Source organism: Eretmochelys imbricata, chromosome 8 (genome assembly GCF_965152235.1).
Source record: "Eretmochelys imbricata isolate rEreImb1 chromosome 8, rEreImb1.hap1, whole genome shotgun sequence".
NCBI lineage: Eukaryota > Metazoa > Chordata > Testudines > Cheloniidae > Eretmochelys > Eretmochelys imbricata.
This window is the reverse complement of record NC_135579.1, coordinates 90,980,737-91,002,524: the sequence shown is the minus strand read 5'-3', so window position 1 is coordinate 91,002,524 and position 21,788 is coordinate 90,980,737. Positions and strand designations below refer to the sequence as shown.

The 21,788-nt window shown below is 44.4% G+C and overlaps 1 protein-coding gene across 1 annotated transcript; it reads left to right on the top strand.

Moving 5' to 3' along the window:
• Positions 1-12,400: 12,400 nt before the first annotated feature.
• FOXD3 (forkhead box D3) lies at positions 12,401-13,597 on the top strand. Its single transcript, XM_077824850.1, has one exon. It carries the CDS (start codon positions 12,401-12,403, stop codon positions 13,595-13,597), a length of 1,197 nt encoding a protein of 398 aa, XP_077680976.1.
• Positions 13,598-21,788: the final 8,191 nt, after the last annotated feature.

The window sequence follows — 21,788 nt, the reverse complement described above, 5'->3', positions numbered from 1 at the left end:
CTGGTTCTGCTGTCTTTGTTGCTCCTAGAGGATGGCAACACGTAGGGGTTTATATTCAAACAGAATCCCAGAGGTGCATGTATCTTTTATATAGGCTATATGTGCCTCTAATAAATAACGTCAATAATCATAATTCATTATTCAGGTTTCAGAGTAGCAGCCGTGTTAGTCTGTATTCGCAAAAAGAAAAGGAGTACTAGTGGCACCTTAGAGACTAACCAATTTATTTGAGCATAAGCTTTCGTGAGCTACAGCTCACTTCATCGGACCACTGAATGCATCCAATGAAGTGAGCTGTAGCTCACGAAAGCTTATGCTCAAATAAATTGGTTAGTCTCTAAGGTGCCACAAGTACTCCTTTTCTTTTTGATAATTCATTATTGTTATACACACTGACCAATGTTGTCTCACTGTTTCCTTCCCCATCTGGCTGTATCAATCTGTAGTCTCTTGTACTTAGATTGTAAGTTTTTGGGGACAGCAGGAGTATCTTGTTGTTCTGTGTTTATACAGCACCTAACACAATGGGATCCTGGCCACTGACTAGGGCTACTAGATGCTACCATACTAAATAATAATACTTTCTAAGGTCTCCATCCATTTAAGGCCTTGCAACACACACAAAAAGAAAATACAATCACAAGTCAAACGTTTAATAAAGGCAGACCTACCCAAACCACAGGAACCAGACCTGGCAAAGAGCAGTAAATAAACAACCCCACAAACTGAGATACATTTAAATGGAAACGACACTCAATAAACACCTTTAGACTCACTCAGCGGGACACCAGAGTAGTGTTTAGGCCTATACTAAAGCAGCAGAGCATTCCACGCTTGCAGGATCTTGGGGTAGAAGTTACATCCTCTTGGCCTGACCCTGCACCTTAGGTTGAACAGCAGCCCCGGCTCCAGCCCCAGCGCTATCAAGTGCCATAACGGGATGTAGGGTAGCAGATGGCCTGATCCCTTAATCATTTTTGACAAACCAAAATAAACTTGCTGCCCACCTTCCCAGGCATTATTTACAGTGATGAAATGCGCCCTACCCACATGAGTTACAAAAACTCTCACTGAGGACTTTGCACCAGTAATGTTGTGGCAAACCTCTTGATTTTTTTCAAAGGCGCTTTTGAAATAATACTTCAAATGATTCATGGGAAGGCATGAAGAGACTTTAACAGAGTTGGGTGTAGCACGACACACAGAGTCTAATTTAAACTCACAAAAGCAAGGAAATGTGTAGCTAAGGCAAATAACCTGTGCTTTCTCCCAACTTGTTCTGTTGTGCCCAGCTTCTGCAGCATGCAGCATATAGAAGGGATTATGTAGCATATGGTATACGTTGGTCAGGCTCTTTGAATTGGAGCTGGTTGGAAAATGCTGGCTGAGGGGCTTTTGCTGAAAATGTTGACTTTTCATCAAAAAACAAAAACAAATTGGCTAAAAAACAAAAGGTTTTGTTTTTGAGGAAAGCAGATACTTTTCACACAAAAAATTGTTTTGTCAAATAACTAATCCTGTGTTTCTAGGAAAAACCCAATTTCCAGTTGAAAAATCAGGTTAGACAGACGGCCTACATGCAATGCATAAGCACTGAGTATCAGAATGGATCTTCAGCAACTCTGTTTTGTGCTATTAAATCAGAACCCTAAAGCTTTTGCAGTTTGAATTTTCTTTGTTTCTACAGGAAAAAAAGTTCCCATAAAAAACATTTTTAAAACTCTCCAGATAGACAGCTACCTAGTTTACCACATAAATAAGGGGCTGGGGAGTTTTTAAAACAGAGATTATGGACCTGATTAGATAAATATCTAATATGGAGCTTAACCTGCCCTATGCATACTGGGTGAAATTCAGGGGGCCAATAAAAGGCATATGAGCCACTTAAGTCCCACCAAGGTCCTATTTTGAGGGCTTCGGTGATTCACAGACCTTGTGTTGGCCTTCTGCACAGGGGGAAATGTCCCAAATTAGGAATTAATAATATTCATTGTGAGGGGGAACAATATTGTCAGAGTAAATTGATCATACTGAGTAAATTGATCATCACATCTGAGCTGTGTTCTTAGTTGTAATTGATCATAGAGTAGTCCTGTTCCCTGATTGGATGAGCAGGTTGCCAGTACAAATACTAGTGAAGTGCTCATTTACTATTCCTTGGACTGGGGCATGTAGATTTAAAATTAGCTTTTCACAAGCTAGTATAATTCAGTTGCATGAACATCCATAGAAAGTGACCACAAAAGGGGAACTAGTATAAAGCGAATAGATAGTTGAAGTCAAATTAATATTTTGGGAGGGTTATTACATTAAATTAATATATTTATATAACATTTTATTTATTTGTCTGTCAATTTTACATAAATTACCTATCTCAGGTTTGGTATTTAAATCATGCATGGAGAAGATTTCCAAAGAGCAGAATAAAACACAGTGGTTCATGTCTAACCATATCGAATCATGCAGCATCAACACATTATTAAAGGGACACTGTAAAAAAAATCAAACTACTGTCTGAAAATGTTTTCCCCATTATTGTTATAATACAATCAGAGTCATTTAAAGAGATTGGAGATAACATGTGTTTCCAGTGTGCTGATCTTGTGCATGTGACAGCACTTTATTAGTCAGTTAGGCCCTGATCTTGCACTCAGTTAGGCCAGGGAATAACTATGCAGGTGAGTAGCACTATTGACTTCAATTAGACTATTCCTAAAGTAACCCTTAGTTTTGCAGGATCAGGTCCTTAGTTAGTCAGTCTCCCTTTTGGTGTGTGTAGGAAAATGTGACTGCAAATCCACAAAAACTTCCCAGGGTGGAATCAGAGGCAGTCCTAAGTACCAGAAACTACTTGTAAGCATTTTTTAGGAATGGACTAGATTTCAAGTGGACAGTGCTTTATATGGTGTATTGAGTCATGAGTTTGTGAAAGCAACGCTAAAAGGTGCCCCCTGTCCTAAAGAACAATAAGATGGTTTGCCTTATGTGTTTGGCCTCTGGACTCACCGGTTTGTTTGTCTTTCAAGGAGAGAACTTTTTACTCTATCAGCCAACTCTAGTATAAGAAAACAGAGAGAGGTTTCAGAGACTGGTCCTAGGAGAGGGGGGCAGCAGTTCCCTTCCTTCCAGGAGAAATGGATTAGTAGGTCGCTGCTCCCTAGTAGAGTATTCACTGACATCAGCTGGTCTCCAGAGTCTCCCCTTCTGTGTCCCACGGGGAAAGAGGCTTACGTCATAGAAAGACCAGTGTCCCTTAACTCTCACCCAGCAGATCTGCCCCAGCGCCGTGAAGCTGGCAGGAGGTTTCTGCTTACAGCAGATCAGATCGGAGTAAAGACCTCCCCTTAAGGATAGTTTTCAGAGTAGCGGCCGTGTTAGTCTGTATTCGCAAAAGAAAAGGAGGACTTGTGGCACCTTAGAGACTAACCAATTTATTTGAGCTTAAGCTTTCGTGAGGTACAGCTCACTTCATCGGATGCATTCAGCGTTCTTGATTCTGGACAGTGTTCTTGATTCTGCTGAGACTTCCTTCTTGGATCGCATTTACCCCGCAGTGCGGAGTGGGCTTTTCTTCACACGCAGAAGACAAAAGGCCAGCGCCCCTTCTAAGCAAAAACTCGCGTGTAACTTTGTAAAGCATCAAAGACACGCGAGACAGGCTCCCCTGTTACACCGCTCGCTTAGTCATCCCCTTGAGTCCATCCCACCTGATTCGATCCACTGGGGCAAACTGAGCCCTGTTGAAAGGCAGCACAGTTGTATCAGGGATGAATCTGACTCCCTGTATCTAAACTTTCCTACGGTGTCCTTTAGCTTCTCTCAAAGGGACTTGGCTCCCTCAGTCTTAGGAGCCGTTTAAAGGGAGAGAATCCCCTTTATTGTCTCAAGATCAGGGGGGTTTTCCCAGTCGCCGTCCCCTTGTGCCCTCTAAGCGTCAATTTGATCACTGAGAGCTCCCTGCGCTTTGGCTGAGAACAGCTGAAGTTGTGGACTAATTAGAGGCAAACCTGCCCGGAAATTCATCTCGCGATGATGGGTGACACCAGGCTCATCCTACGCGGGGTTTGAAAGCACAACTCAGCACCAGGCATTTCCTTGGGTAAACAAGATTCGCTGGTTATTTGAGTCAAGAATTTCAAGCCCCCCAAAACTTCTAAGGGCGCCCGTTTGGTCCTCCAGTTCGGTACCTGAGATATTAGGAATAACGGACTTCCCTTTGGGAGCCCTTTTCTCTCCCACTTTAGTGGAGTGTTTTAGGAGAAATACCTCAATCGGAAGCTTTTGCCTGGCATTAGGAATAGCGATTGGCAGGTCCTTACAACACTGACGGTCATGTACAGTGTGTGTGTCTGTCTATATATAATATACACATCCTGTATATACCGTTCACAATATAACCTGTATATATAAGAATGAAATTTGTGTGAGATATAACTATACATGTTTAACTTGTATTCCCAAGCCTGTATATGGGAGGCATTGTTTGCACATTTAGATCCTAAGCAAAGAGGAATTGTAAAGTAAAATACTTTGAAAAATATACAGAACTCTACTTTCACAATAGCATTAGTAAATATCCAGAGTTTATTTAAACTGGCTGCATTTTCGATAGGATACCCATTTTGATTTTTTTTTTTTTTGAGAAATGTATATTTTTCCTATGCTGAAGCATATTAAATAATTGCTTAAATACGAATGTGTGTCTGATTATACATTTCAGGTGGAGGCTCTTGAGTCAGACCCATCAAGTCAATGTTAATTTTGAGAGCATAATATTCTCCAGGATTCTACGAGAAGTTCTGAGGATAGATGTCACTGGGAAATGTAACATTAAAAGTATATACATAGCCCTGTGCGATATGTGCCGCAGCCAATCTCGTTATTTATCCACCTGATGTGATCTTTAAGCGAGCGTCTACAGCGGGATTTGCAAATCCACCTTTAAATCTCTGCTTGAATGAGTGCAGAGGAATGATAAACGTTTATAGGACAGAGGCCCGATCCTGCATTTCCCAACCGTTTAATCGATGATTAAAGCAACACGGAGCAAAGGGGAGTTTTCAAAGTTACTGCCGGGGGCAAGAAAGAGAATCCGATACCTCTTCCAGCTTCATTCCCTGTACCTATGATCTGCTCGAAAACAGGCTCGGATCTCATCAGAGTTACTGTAGCAGCGATTTTACTGCAATTAAAACAACTGGGCTGCTGACTGATGCTCTGAGAGCATTGACCACTACGGGTGGGGAGATGCTCTCCCATTAACTTCCAGACTCTACTGAGCGCAACTTGTCACCTCGTAAGAGAGCGATTAGCTTGTGCCCCAGTGTAGCGGATCCCTCCTGGGGAGGGGGAGGTTTATCGGATTCCTATCGGGTTCGAACTTGGAGTTCACTAAATGTGAATTTAGCCTAAATAATGAATCGATCTAAATTTAAACAGAGGAATGGAATTGCTCTAAAAATAAATTAGCAGCTGCCTTCTCCGCATCCTCCTCCTCTGGTGAACAGATAAACACACCCTCCTGGCGGGCAGGGCCGGGCACTCGAGTGTGTGCCCACCCCAGGCCGATCTGTCACAGGGAGGCATCAGGCGGGGGGGATCTTGTGCCATCCAGCTTGGACTCCGCTGACAAACTGAGCTTTACTGGGGTTGGAAAATCCGGAGCCTCTGAAAGTGACAACCCCTTGGCCCTGCGCGGGGGCTTTGTCTTCTTTGTAAATGCGCGGTAAGGGCAACCACTGGTTGATGAGCGGCTGGTCCAGGACTGTCTTCTGAGAGGCCGGGGGAGGCACTGGTGTCTTGTCCAGGTTTCCCCTGCTCCACTTCCCGTCCCACCCCCTTAGAAAAGTCACGTCGCTGTGAGCCAGATTTGTATACAATGTGGCCGTCCGGTTGGGTGATTGTCTCCACTGTTTTTCAGTCCCATCCCTTACAGGAGGGCAGATCATCCGTTGCGCTGCTGGGGGTGTTATCTCCCCCCTCCCCATCCATCCTCCAACCTGAGGAGTACCCGACCTTCCGTACAACCCCCGTTCCCCACATGTACAGCCAGGGCAGCGTTTTCTGAGGACAGGCAGGACTTTCCCTTTGAACGGACGCGCCCCCCACAAGCCGATTGGACATAGTGTAACTTCAAAACACGACCTTTAAAAAAATAATAAATGAAAGCGTGGGGCCCACAATAAACAACTGCATCCTTTCACGAAACCGCAGTGCATGTCCTGCGGCTACCTGGGTTGCTGGTGCTGAAACGCGATTTTGGGGGGAGAGGGGCACGTGCCCCTCCGGGCCCCCCTTCGCTACAAATATGTAAGGGCCAGGGGGGTGGGGGAGTGGCCGCGGGCACAGCTCACAGACCCGTCCGGCGGGACAGCCGCCCAACTTCAGGGGGAAGTTTGAGGGGCCCCTTAAACCGGTGGATGGGTTTGAACCTCGAGGCAGCTAGAAAGGAGCTAGCGCGGACAGGGGAGCTGGGAGAATTTGTGGCGTGGGGGTGCTCAGAGCCACTGACCCAAACTGTAAACCCAGCATATAAGGGACACCACTTCAAGCCAAGGGGTGCGGTAGCACCCCTACTTCCAGCCCCTCTGAGCCTTGGTGCCTTGATGCGGCCGACGATTAATGCTGTGCAAATGGGATCTGCTGGCCAAGCCCAGCCAGCTCCGGGCAGGGGGAGCTCGCCCAAGCTCCTCCGCAAACCTTGGGGGGGGGGGGTTGTTGTTGTTTTGTTTTTTGATCTCGGCAGCGTCCTATATTCCCGGCTTGTCTCTTTTATTCTTTTGTGCTGGGGCGTGTTGTCCTGGCCAGCGGTGTGAATGGAGGTTTTGTAAACCGGGACAGCTAAAAATGAGCCACATCATATTGTTTGACAGAATGATCCAAGATGATAAAGTGGCTGCTCCGAAGGGGGTGCAAATGGTTGAAGTCCTAAAAACCAGACCGGCGCTCGCGCTCTCTGCCTGCCGTAGCCTAGAGGAATCTGCCCAGTGCACCAGACAGGCTCACGTCCAACCGGCTGTTGTTCAATGGGAAAGTCTTTTTATTTAAAAAAAAAAAAAACAAAAAAACAGTTCCGGCTCGGGACCCCCCTTCTCCTCGTGGCAGATGAAAAGCACAATTTTCCAGAGAAAGGCTCGTTTTGATTAAATCTGACATGCTGCTGATAACTCCATGCTAATGTGAAATAATTAACATAATAGCCATAATTAAAAGCACGCTAACAATGCCATAAATTTATCACACAATTTTACTAGCTTTCTGCCCCTAACTGCTCTCTCATCGTTAATTAAACGTGTTGCCTTTTACAGAATGGATGTTTATACATTTCCAATACAAATAAATCCGCAACCCCGCGTTGGAAACATGACCAATTTTGTTTCACCCGGTGGTCTCCTGGCTTTATAGGCGATTTGTTGCGATTAAAACATCCCCTCCAAATATTGTTTTTTGAAAAGGTGCCGATCCATAAAATGCTTTGGAAATCAGCATCTTTCTAAAAGCCCCCCGGGGGGGGACGACACAAGCTACCCACTGTCCGTGGCCATGAGAATGAAATTGGACACGGGAGCCTTATTTATCCCCTGCTTTAGGGTGGAGATCTGCCCCCTCCCGTGCTTTCAGGGACACCTTAAAGTAAACTACCTCTTCCACTCCGCCCCTCACTTACAGTAACACTGTGCAAATGTTATTTACAAATACTTGCAAGGGGGACAATAAAGGCAGGCGTGGATAATAAACACCAGCCCGAGCGCACGGGGCACCGACATCTCAGCCAGGGTCAGTTTCATTTCAGTAACAAGACTGACACCGAGAGCTAAGCAACTAACCTCACCCCCATTTTGGCCGCATGTTTTGGGTTTTTTTTAAGATCGGTTTGACAGTAGGACTATCCTCCTCCCCCCCACACTTATAACAAACCACAATGCTGGTCTAATCCAGGTCAGGTCAACGATTTATATAACTCATTAGTGAAAGTAATAGGCTTAAGGAGATGAAAGAGGACACCTTTGATTCCTCTTTCCTTTAAAACGATTACAGGAGAAGGATCTGCCCCAGCATTGCAATTTCTCCCCAACCCACCCCCAAAAGTCAGCCTCCGGATTTTATTTTTAACTCGCGTCTCACCCGGGAATTTGCTTTGCCTTATTAGAACCAAATTGAGTTGTAATTAATTTCCCCCACTCTATCATAAATTGTTCAGTCTTCTCTTTCCTGGATGCTAGATGTGTCTCTATTTGACTCCATATCGATCTGGACTATGCAGTTTTCTTTTCTCCGGTTGCTAAATCTCTTTGTATTTTTTTCCAATCCCTTGCGCGCACGCTACCCTAATTATTTTTGTGCTTTGCTGTGTACATCCCCGGGTTTTAGTCCATGTTAATCCTTTAAATTTTAGTAGATTAGGTGGCTGCGTGCCATCTCCCTCTACCAGATTCATTCTGGAAAAGTTTGCTTATTATTATAAAAGGTTTCTTCCTCCCTCTACCCCCAATCCTGACTAAACTCCGGCCTAATGATGGAAGACTTATGGCTTTAATAACAAACTGCAATTAGTCTTAAAAAGGATTTACTTAACGCCCAAATATTGTCAGATGGACAGGGGCACAGGTTCCTAAACACTTTCTTATAGCTTTGCCACTTCTACCAGTTCTGCACTTCTTAATCGTTCAGTCCTGCAGGGAATTCTTGCAACACAAATTTTACCTCCCCTTCCTCCCCCCTTCTCATATAATAACAGTGTTTTCCATAATGCCGGGCAAGATAGAAAGAGACCCATAAACACAAGCGTCCGTGGCAGAGTTAAGAGCTGGACTTGCAGTGGTCCAGCATTGACCCAAAGCATGTCAAAATTGCAAATCACTCCCTTTGCCCCCAGATCTAAATCGATTTTTAAAAAAGGGGAACAGAGAAGTGCAGGATATGAAAACTCAGGGGAGAAAATTGGAGCATCGAGTCTAAGATCTCCATTTCGAGTCGAAAAGTTTCTGTAAAAGAGATGGGCCCCCTATCAGATGGTAACACTGATTGAACAAGAGATTAGCACAATAGAGCTCTAATCGAGGGGAGACGTTTCTTTTCACGCTAAGCACCGTAATTAATGGTATGAATCAATTAATTTGACTTTTATTGTGTCGAAGAAAAGCTCAACAAATGAAACGGTGGGTTTTCGGAGTTCATCTCCCCCACCATCACCCCGGGAGATTTCAGAGAGTGATAGTGTAATATACATACACGCGCACAGAGAATCCTGTTTGTGTCTCTGTGTGTTAATGGTAGGACAAATTCAGCTCCCTGCGAGAAGCCTCGCCATAGCTCCAGCAGGTTTTTAAAGCACCAGAGGAAGAGCTTTGCTGTCCAGATGGCAAAATATAAATTAGGATCATTTGGAGAAAGCGCAAAGAAGACACAAGACGGCAATCAATAAAGCACAGATACACACACACAAAAATCATCGAGAAAAACATTGGCTTTCAAAGCACCGAGCGGCGCTTCTGTGCAGAGAGCGAGCTGGGATAGTGCAATGGTGGGGGCTTGCTTTCTTGTCTAAAATCTTCCTTGGCTGTGTGCGAGGGGTTTTTTGTTGGTTTGTCTGGGGATTTTTTGTTGGCTTGTTTTTTAAATAATGCATAGAGAGAGTCAGTCTAAATCTAAAACAATCACAACCTCATTTCAGCACAGGAAAGGAAAGATATTTTTCCTCTCTCTCTCTCTCTCAAAACTTAAAAAAAAATATTTGAGAGTTCGACTTTTTTGGTTAGACACATTTATAATGGTAATTTTAGAAGAGGATTTTTATCTTTGCATTTTAAGTGTTGTCACTTTTTTAAAAAAAAAATACCCATTCGTTAAACTTTTGCTACGTCAGACCCAGCCATCAGATTTATTTGGATGAAGATCTCTCCTGAAAATGAATGCTCACATTATCTCGAACTACCTCCCCAAAACAGATATAAAAACAACAGAGTTAGCGCAAGTGTTAACTCCAAGTGACCAGCGCGGATCATTTAAATAGTAATACTGTACCGTATACCTACAGTATATATTGAAGCAAGTTTGATTAAGATCTTCTCCCCACTGGGTAGGGGATAAATCAATCTATCTGTTGCCCAACGTCTTCTGTAAAATATTCCATCAGATCTTCACTCATCAATATTTTTATCCCACTAAGGCGAGCGCTGCTCTGTAGTTGTGATATTCACCTGCTCTTAGCACTGTAAAGTGAACCTTACATTTTTTTGTTTGAACCGAATAAACCTTTCAGGCATCGGAAAGCAATTGACATGGTTTCCCCCATTTGTTAATAGAAAGGTAGGGAGGATTATTGATTTCCCTATGTGGACGGTTATATGTTCTTTTTAGGCAGGGAGGGATTTTAATGAGAGACCAATATGTTAATACAGACATTACCGATCTCTCTGATTTATTTTAAAGGGGGAAGGGGGCGGAGGGAAGAGTTTATGTGCCCTTTCGAACAATAATTGCTCATCGGAAATTGTTTTATCCTTTTGCAGTTTTCTACTTAAATATATTTTTTAAATCCAAAACACATGCGATCGTTCAAACAATACACAGGGATTTAAAAAAAAGAAGTAAAGAAAAGAAAACCACTGAGCAAACCGTTTCCGACCTACCCAGGTGTTATTGTTCTCAGTTTAAACAGATCCCCTTGGCACAAAAGGAATAGAATTTGTAACCCTGCCTCCCCCTCTTTGGAGCCCCCTTTCCTTGGGACAAGGCTTACCTTGCACTCTGGTGAATAGAGTCTTCACATTCACACACTCCCTCATTTCCTACTTTTTCATATGCTAACGCTGGCAATGATTATGTCGTTAACACCTCTGCCAAAAAAAAAAAAATGGGGGCACCTAAAGGCTTCTTTATTTATAGTTTCCCTTTGTTATTTTACGTCTTTTTTATTTCTCTCTGCAACTAATCTAATAGATTAATCAATAGCCATTTTCTGATCTTCGGTTTCCAGCTGATGCTGCTGTGGGGGGGAGAGGGAACCTACCGGAAAGTGATTTCAGAGCCAAAAGTTGTTGTTGTTGTTGTTAAGCATTAATATGATGATGCAGCCGTTTAGTGTATATTTGGTCGGAGGCGATGATGCTCATAAACCAAATTGGCAATACCTACACAGTTCAGGCTCTGCTCCTGACCTTTGGCATTTCGCAGGGCGTTTGCATTTAAATAAAAAACAGCCCTCACTTTTTTTTTTTAATGTTAAAATCAGAATGGTTGTTCTCTCGCTCTTTTGCCTGTTTATAGAATTCCAGCATTACCATTGTTGAAAAAAGCTCCAGCCATCATGTAATAAAAATGAAATGCTGCTAACCTGTAATCTTAGATAAAGGCAGACTAATGGTTTCACACTGATATAGTCCTATTTTGGAGTCCCTAGCTAGCGTGAAGGGAGGCTGTGGGCTGAAATGATGCTTGTATATGATCGTGATAAGTAAAGCCACTGTTGTCTCTTTGTTGACAATTCCATGAAACAACTTGAGTTTTGCATGGCTTAACAGTGGGGCGCCTGACGTCAGGCGGTCACGTGGCCACGCCTCCTAGTATATCTTTAACTGGAAAGTAATCTATCAGCCAGTCTTTAAAAAAGGACTTTCAAAGTGGCAAGTGAGTTCTTATAACACCCTGATTTCCCCCCTCCCTCTCTCTCCGCGTCTAGAAATACCTTTCCCCCTCCCTCCAAAAAGGGGAAAGAGAAACAAGAGAGAGGAAGTGTGTGTGGTGGTGGGGGGAAACGAATGAGAGGACTGAAGCAAGACACCCTTTAAGAGAAGAGGTGGAAAGGCTGAGTTTAAAGAGATCTAACCTGCAGCAGCAGCTCAGATGAGCAGTAGAGGAGTTTTGATCGGATCCCAGTTGCTTGCTGGGGAAGCCACCAGCCCAGCTGCTAGAGGCGTTTGATCTGATCCCATATGTCTGCTGGGGGAAGCAGGAACCGGCAGAGACGTTTGATCCCAAATATCTGCTTATAGGAACCAGTAAAGGAGTTTGACCTGCTGGGGAAACCGCCACGCTCAGCAGAAAGGAATCGGCGGAGGAGTTTGACCTGATGCCGGCTGCCCTGCTGGAGAAGCTCCCAAGAAGCTCAGCAGCTCCAAGAGGAGTTTGATCTGATCCCAGATGCCTGGTGGAGAAGGCATCGAGCCCCGCAGACTGGGGACTTTGGTGTGATCCCAGGTACCTGTTGGGGGAAGCCACCAAGAAGCCCAGCAGCTGGGGAGGGGAGGGGGGGGTTTGAGCCCAGGTGCCAGCTGGAGAAGCCACCAAGCCCAGCTCACCTCTTTCTCCCCCCTTTCCCCTCCCCTCCCGTCTCACTTTTTCTCTCTCCCCCCCCGCAGCCCCCTCCCTTTCCCCTGTGCCCCCCTTCCCCTGAGCGGTGATGACCCTGTCAGGCAGCAGCAGCACCAGCGACATGTCCGGCCAGACCGTCCTGACGGCCGAAGATGTGGATATCGACGTGGTGGGAGAAGGGGACGAAGGGCTGGAGAAGGACAGCGACGGCGAGGCCGGCAGCCCGGCCGGGCTGCACCTGGAGGAGGCGGAGGAGCTGCTGCTCCCCAGGGAGGCGGGGGCAGGAGCGGAGCGCAGCGGCAGCCCGGCGGAGGCCACCCCTAGCGGGGCGGCGGACGGGGCCCAGGGGGCAGGCGGCGGGGAGGAGGGCGGCGGCGGCGGCGGCGGCGGCGGGGCCCTGCCGGGGCAGAGCAAGCCCAAGAACAGCCTGGTGAAGCCGCCCTACTCCTACATCGCGCTCATCACCATGGCCATCCTGCAGAGCCCGCAGAAGAAGCTGACGCTGAGCGGCATCTGCGAGTTCATCAGCAACCGCTTCCCCTACTACCGGGAGAAGTTCCCGGCCTGGCAGAACAGCATCCGCCACAACCTCTCGCTCAACGACTGCTTCGTCAAGATCCCCCGCGAGCCGGGCAACCCGGGCAAGGGCAACTACTGGACGCTGGACCCCCAGTCCGAGGACATGTTCGACAACGGCAGCTTCCTCCGCCGCAGGAAGCGCTTCAAGCGCCACCAGCAGGAGCACCTGCGCGAGCAGACGGCGCTCATGATGCAGAGCTTCGGCGCCTACAGCCTGGCCAGCCCCTACGGCCGGCCCTACGGGCTGCACCCCGGCGCCTACCCGCACCCGGCCGCCGCCGCCCTGCAGTACCCCTACATCCCGCCCGTGGGGCCCATGCTGCCCCCGGCCGTGCCGCTGCTGCCTTCCAGCGAGCTGAGCCGCAAAGCCTTCAACTCCCAGCTCAGCCCCAGCCTCCAGCTGCAGCTCAACAGCCTGAGCGCCGCCGGCTCCCTCATCAAGTCGGAGCCCAGCAGCCGGCCCTCGTTCAGCATCGAGAACATCATCGGGGTGTCGGCCACCAGCTCAGGGAGCAGCGCCCAGACTTTCCTCCGGCCCCCGGTCACCGTCCAGTCCGCCCTCATGGCCCACCAGCCGCTGTCCCTCACCCGGACCACAGCAGCCATCGCCCCCATCCTGAGCGTGCCTACAAACATTATCTCGGGACAGTTCCTGCAGCCCGCAGCATCCGCGGCAGCCGTGCAGGCAAAATGGCCAGCCCAGTAATTAAGAACTACCCCGGGCTCAGTGCTGATTCTTTGCTTTTTTATTATTATTATTATTATTATTTTATATCCATCTATCTATAAATAAGACACTCGAGGGGGGGAAACACCCAACCTCTCTTCCTATCAATCACAGACAAAACCCCTGGACTCTAACAAAATCAAACTAAAAACCTGCACAAAAATGGTAGGATCCAAACTGTACACTCAAAAAAACCCCCCAATCCCTCTATATTAAAAAAAAAAAAAAGCCAAACCCACACACAAGCACACAAGGAATGCTTTCTGTACAGGTAAAAAAAAAAGGGGGGGGGAATCCAACCAACATTTGTACATATTTGTATTAAAAATTATTGACTTTACTTTTGGGGTTTTTATTTTTTTAAAAAGGCAAATAACAGTAGGGATTAGGAGCTTTGAACTTTCACTTTTTTTGAAGGTTCTTACTCTCCAAACAGTTTTATCGAAAAGAATAAAACATGTATTAAAAAAGCGGGGAAAATTTTAACTATTAAACAAAGAAAGAAAGAAATGTTGGGGGGGAAAAGGAGAAAAAACCAGTCATTCTATTATAGAAGTCTGTTTATATATGAATGAATATATGTATTCTAAATGTTATTCCTTCGTGTTGTACACAACTTTGTAAATAAATTTTTAAAATGCTGTTCCTTGTATTATTTGATAATTATATACTATAGAGAGAGTCTGATCGGGTGACAATTTAGGTGTATAATGTATCGATGAGAAGATTTTTTAAATGATTGAAACTAACTAACCTTTTTCTGTAAATACCTAACTTTCCTTTTAATTCAAGTAACCTTTCCAGGAGTTGTTCTTAAATAACACGCTAGTTATGTTAGTTATTGTTTCTATAGATCTTGACTAATTTAAGATCCCAGATTTGTTTAGTGCCTACCATAATGAAATAGACGATTAGTGCAGATAACTTCAGTTTATTCAGCCTAAATTGTCAGCGCAATTGCGCAGTGAGCAGAAAACCAATCCAGTTGCAATACCGAAAGGCTTGCCATGGCAAAATCTAATTTAAATCAACAGTATAAAAATAAAACGTTATCCCAATTAGATTATGTTTGAGACACATTAACGCTTTAGAACGCGAGATAATATTTCCCCAAAACATATTATTTTTCTACTATGACTATGTATTTATACAGTCAGTTGAAGTAGCACAAAATTCATAATATCTCTCATTATTCTGAATATACTTTTTATGTGCATTTATTTGCAATTTTAAAAATACAGTTTTAAATTAAACCTCATGGCAATCAAAGCATGTTTACTAATTTATTTTGTGGTAGAATTAATATGTGTGCACCACGAATCTAGTTGTATGAATCTTTCATTATTAATAGAAGACAAATATTATATTATTAAACAACTGAATCTATATTTTAAAGAAGAAGAAATGAGAAACGTTTAATATATTTAAGGTTATTTTATGTTGTAGACTTCTAATAACTAAGTTTCGAGAACAGTTGCAAATATATATATATATATATATATATTTGGGCCAAATTAAAGTGACTAAGAGCGATGCCGAAAATAATTCGCTATAAAGTCTGATAGAATTAAAAACACATTTGTTTTCAGTCTGAAAAAAAAAAGAAGCAAGACAGTAAGAAAAGCATTCATTCATATGCATTGAAAATATTTTATTATTCTATTCTGTCCTCGGTCAAAAACGTGTCAGTTTCACCCCAGGTATCGGCAATAAAATGTCAATGTTCACATTCCACATAGACAAGAATCTCCTCTTGTTAGTAAAATGTAATGCATAAAATGCATGTTCAATTAATCAGCTATATTAAGGCTTTAACGACTTATTACTACAGCACTGATTGTGTTGCTTATTTCAAGTATAGGGTCTGCTGTAAAATGCCTTATACACAATTTGTTTTCTTGGTAAACAGTAAATATTATTGCATCCTAAGTAAACATTTATACCTCGGGATACATATACTAAAATAAAACAAGCTGCCTGGTGACTGGATAGTTTGAACTTTATAAATAAGGACCTGATAATCATCTGACACGGAAAGGAAAAACAGTCACCTTAACCAAGAAGAGATTATATATCAGAGGCTCTTCAAGCAGGTCCCTACATGGACACTCCTCTAATCTCTTTTTACAAGGAAAACTAAACAGATCTAAATTTGTTTGTGTGCTGCGGCTATAAAAGTAACAAGTTGTTTCACAGTTGTGTCTAGCTAATCGGTTTTACACAAACAGCAAATGGTGCATGATTTGTGCAACACACGCAGAGGTTATTTCTATATTTAGCTGATACCCCTGGGAAAAGAGAAAGGAGGCTCTTCTTGAATTCACTTTTAGGCTCAAGAAGCTGCTGATCCAGAGCTTCTAACTGACATTGGATAACAGGGGGCTCATTCCATTCCTGATCCTTTGTTACTTATAAAATTACTCCCTCATATTTCCGTACATAGCAATAATACCTCCCGGCCCTGCATGTGTGTTCAGAACAAGCAGCAGCCTTTAAACTGGAAGGCCTTTTCGTACTATTTATTAGGCAGACGGGGGTGGGAAGAAGGCAAAATAGCCGGCAACTTTCTTCCCAACTAGTTTCCTTTGACACGGAGATTGGAGACATTTCTCTTTCTTTTCTTTCCCCCCATGATCTGCATAACAGGCCAGCAGAGCTATCGCAGTAGTAGGGGGTGGGGGGGGTGCGCGCTCGGGAGAACTGTTGTTTCTCTAAAGCTGCTGAATAGTTCTCTTTAGATTCCAGAGATCAGGTACTTCTTTGAGAGAGAAACGTAAATATCATTACAGTGTAAACGTTTTAGGCGCAGCAGGAAAATGTGCAAATCGAATTAGAAAAACAAACATGGTAGAGGGAAGCCCAAGTATATTCCCCACTGCTTGGAACATTACAGTAATTTAAATTAATAGGTTATAAAATAATACGGAGTTGATCAATTGTTCTCCTAGGTTCTTTATTAAATTAAGAGTGGATTCCTTTTAATCGCGTTTGGTTTTCTTGTAACGATGGGATACGTTATGTAATTATTACGTGGATTTTTTTTCCGAAGGGTTTATTATAGCGTCTTTGTCTCTCGGCCCCTATGATCCGCTACACACGCCGCTGACTCAGACCTTGCTATTCTAGCTTCTGCTGTTGCCGTCTCTGCAAAGCCAACGCCAAATGTCCCGTTGTCCTGTATTACACAGGCAAGAGGCACAAGGATATTGCAGGGCAAAGAACCCATCACCTAGAAGTAGGACGGGAAGAGAAATCATTAATTCAAACAGAAAGGAATTAGGGAGCATTGCAAAATGAACCCAGAGGCCGCAGGTGAAATCTCACTTTGGGGCTCCCAGAGGGTCACAGAATTGTAATAGCGGAGTGAGACCTGTAGGGGGCGTTAGGTAGATAACGAATTTCCCAGATGTCTGGAGCAGCTCCCGACCCCCGCGGTCTATATAGCTGCTTCTCTAGACTTCTTTCCCCTCCCTCCCCCCAGTGATAAACAGAGGGTCTCCTCGGGGAAAGGACTGTGAGAGGCACACTCCAGTGTTGTAACTTGGGAATGGGACAGATTTCTATAGAGGTCTGGAGGAGGTAAGAGGGTTAACGCGCACGATGAGAAACAGACGACTTTGAAGTGAGGTGTGCAGAAAAGGGAGATCCTTTATTTTGATAGTCCCGTGAATAGCCATAATATTTTGGGAAGATCCACGAATAACACATAAGCAGACAGGTCCACACATCACTGAGTTCAGCAGCTGTGTTTTTTTCATGCATTGTACAGTATTTCCAAAAAAGCACTTTCTGATCCTGCTCCCTCTCAAGTCAACGGGAACATTACCATTAACTCGGATACCAACCGGATCGGGCCCTTCCTTTGTATATTTGTCCTTTCGTGTGGCTTGAAAGAAAATAAAATTTCTGGGCACTAATGCAGCTGGATGCCAAAGAAATATATAGTATTCCTTTATTAAACAGGGTTTAAAAGAATCCCACGAAGAACAGACCGTTAGGGAGAGAGAAGAAACATTCCTAACCCATTGCCATAGATTTTCTCCAAGATGTTCAGCAAAAACAAAATATTTCGATTGCTGAGCCAAAAAGCAATTTGAAACGTGGGGGATCGCCTATGACTTCTCGCACTTCTTTAACTGCACCGTTTTACATTGGTGGAAGCCCTGACACAGCTATGAACCCCATCTCCCTGACCCTGCACATAACCATCCCAGCAGAGTAGGAAAGTTTCCACAGTGGACAGCAAAACCACTCAACTCAACCAAGCAACGAAAGTCGTATTTGCTGGGGTTCCCCATCCTCCCCCCATTTCTACAAACCGTCTGACACATATGGCAAAACTTGACACGGTTGGTGACAGATGCCTGTTAGTCTAAGACATGTCACGCTGGCCTCTGGGGTGTATTAAAAGTAACCAGATCCTAAACGCTGGGAAAATGACCATGCTCTGCAGTTGCTGTAGTTATCCAGAGCCAATTTTTCCTCTCACTTTGGTTATTTATTAAACATGCAGTAACATTCTTCATTCACCACAGAGGAGGTTTAGTGGAATATATAAGCCGCTAGCAATAACACTTTAATAATACTAGTACTTTAAATCGTTTACATGGATGGAAATTGGGAACACACCGTCTAAGGAATGCCCTGTTTCCTCCATTGCTGTCAGTCGGTGTAGCGCTGCGATTGACACCAGCTGAGGATCTGCCCCTTACTTTTACAGCCGGTTTTATTTAGAAAGAAAAATCCTCGGGCACTCTTTTGAGCTCTGGCACTAAAGCGGAAATGGCTCGCTGCAGACCCAAGCGCTGTTTTCCTCCCTCGATACGGTCTCGGCGCATCGGAGTTACATAATAATTGATCTGCCACCGGGCATGACGGCAGAGGCGAGAATCCCAGCGCTAGGGTCATTCAAACGGACCCCCGGCGGGCTATTCCTCGCCACTGAAACCAGAACCCCCACAAGGTCTAGGCCTTGCACGGGGAATCTCCCCTCTCGTGCGGTGCTTTCACTGAGGTGACTCCCACCCTCAGCGGGAACCGGAGGAAAGCGCCCGTCTTACGGTGCTTCTATAAATCGGGCTTTGCATTTTCCCACCGTGGGGTGCGGGCCCTCGAGCTTCCCCTCTGTCTGGCTACACTGCAAAGGCGAGGCAGCCGGCTTCAAAGTCTCACCACACACACCAGGCTGCCCATCTCTGGGGACGCAGGATCGGGTCCCAGAAAGGAAAAGCAGGAATGAGGCTTATATGTCTGTGTCTGTATTTTATATGGGTCCAACTACTCCACCAATTACAACTCTCCAAAGAAAGGGTCCCCTGATCTCTCTTTTCTCCCAAACTCCTGTATATGGGAGGAGGCCCCTTTGAACCTTGTTAATGAAATAGTGGCTGGCTAACGCACTCAGCCGGAAGGGAACCGATTACTACATTTATTTTACACATCAAAGTCAGGCAACTAAAGGTTTAAGATGAATAACTCCTACCCAAATCCCAAAGGACTTGGATCCCGAAGTTTCTCCCTTGGCAGGGTGGTGGGGAGGCGGAGTTTGCACGGCACCTTTGATAGATGTGGAGTCCTTTCTTCGTGTCCTTGTCCTCCCCATCTACGTTTAATCAGACCATGTATTTTTATCAGCTTTTCCCTTCTGTGAGCAGTGTCGCCTAGTCGTTGGAAGGGGTTTTGTCAATTGGAAGAGCGTGCGGTCTTCGACTCACCCAGTGATTGATCAAAAGGGGTACGTGATAAAGGCCCAGGCGCGACTGAAAAGGTGGGCGAAGTCCGGAGCTATGAGCCCCTCACCACGAATTTTAAAGGGGGGGCCCGGACTATCTTGCTTATACCTCGTCTGTATTTGTACTATAGTTCATGGCAGGCTTTGCCTTTCCAATGCTATAAGAACACAAGACTCTTCCCTTGGATGATGGAATAGGAGAATATCATTTACTAAGGCGACTGGGAAATATCCGGTCTCAGTGAAATCTCTAGTTAGGTTTGTGCAGTGGCTAGTGTTTAGGGAGCGCTGCAGCTGCAGGGATTTTTAAAAATCTACCTTATTTACACAATAAAATACATGCTTTGGGGCGGGGGTGTGTGTGTGTGTATAGACCATGCTGTGCATGATTACTGAAGTATTTTATGAAAGGGCCATTTGGTAGTGATAGACCATGGCTCCTGTGTAAGTTTTGTGTAAGGAAGGTCTGCAGGAATGGCTTCTATAAAGTACTGACTCAGCTGCATAGTCTTCTTTACAGGCATTTATCCGCTATCACGTTAATAAGCCATATTCACTAAATTAAAGTGCTAAAAGCCTTTAAAATTGTAGTTGAAAAACTTTTCTTCCCCTCCTCATATTTCTTAATATAATCCATAGGTCACTCTTTATTTTTCTCCCATGTTCTGGTTTGAGAGCTCTCAAAAGTAATATCAAACCTTCACCTTCTAGTTGCTTAAGGCAGAATTTTTGGTAGCACTCCTGCAACTGAAAAAAATATTGTAAACTCCTGCACTCTTCTGATACCTTTTTGGAAATAGCAGCACAGGACATTTTTAGAGGAAACCTCAGACCAGGCCCTGATCCCTCTTGCCCTTCCAAAACTCCCATTGGTACAGGATAGAGCCCATGACTGCTAAATATCCAAGTGCACTTGCTGCAAATACAGGGCATTGACCCCTGGGTAATTCCTTAATCTAGTAGTTTTCCAATTACCCAGGCTGGGTAATTAAATTATGCCTACCTAATTTCCTCTGTTTTAATTCATCTCTTAAAATTAGCTGTTTGGCGTTACTGTGCTCTGTTACCCTCAGAGATATGGCCCAGAGAGAGCTGGATTTATGCTAGTGTGCAGTGATTTCCATATACTTACATGGCCACATCCAGCTGGCTTTACTAACTTCTGTTCCTTCCATTGACTTCAGTTGGACCACTGGCAGGAGCTAGACATGCAGGATTTGACCTATAAACCTTGAAGCAATTTGGATACTTCCAGACAAAAGGTGCTTTAGTATATATATGGAATGTATTATGCATATATTTATCCATGGCCACCTTATAAACCTCAAAACAGCATTTTATGAGGAGAAGTTAGCACTAAAGGTGCCCAGTAGTATCACACTAGTTAAGGGGGCTTGCCAGGCTCCTTATAGTGCAACAATCTGTCAGTGTTCCCAATGCAATAGTATTTCCTATTTTCAGAATTGCTCCTGGGACAGAGTAGACAAATATCCTTTGGCCTGCACAAAATCTCAGGCTGACCCAGGATTTTAAAACGTATTTGGAGCCATTCACTACCTTCAGTCCGCACACACATCTCATTGGCATCAACCAAAAGTTCCACAGCAGATGGAGGACAGTGGGTTTATGTCATTTTGGTCATTTTTAGGCTACAGTAATGCAAAGGAGAGGGGGAAAAGGAAATTGGGTGCTTTGTTTTTAGTTTCTTATTCAAAATGGTCTAGAGTTTAAAAAGCACACTGTGCATGTTGTTGCTGGCAGGGCAGGTTCATTAGAGAGGCCACAGGTGGAATGAATAGCTAGAGGGGAGGTTTCAGAGTAACAGCCGTGTTAGTCTGTATTCGCAAAAAGAAAAGAAGTACTTGTGGCACCTTAGAGACTAACCAATTTATTTGAGCATGAGCTTTCGTGAGCTACAGCTCAGGAGGCTAAACCACCATCTCTCTACCTAGGTACTGATACAGCTTCAGATTTCTGGTACTTACAAGTGATCATTGTGAAGAAGATCGTGCAGCTGCTGCTAATCCCCTAGCCTTCTGTGAATCAAGGACATTGACCTTAAAATTAATCACAGGGGGAGTCATTCTGGAGTCTAGCATGAGACTAGAGGATGGAGTTATAAAGTGGGATTTTCAAAGGAATAAGGCACCCAGTTTCCATCAAAATTTCCCAGTTCCCATCCGCTCTTTGGAAAATCTCATCCATAAGCAAAAACTTTCTCTTGTTTATTTGTGGCATACAGTGGACCTACTCCTACTCCTACAGGGAAGTGAATAGGAAGCCATTGGCTTCAACAGGTGCAGGAGCAAGCATTATGTCTTTAGGGTATATTTTGAAATATTTTAGATAGACCAGATAGTGAAATCTGAAAATGACGCACTGCAATTACTTCATCAAACATCTCTTGAGTGCACAGATTGGAGAGATGCAGTTTAGTTT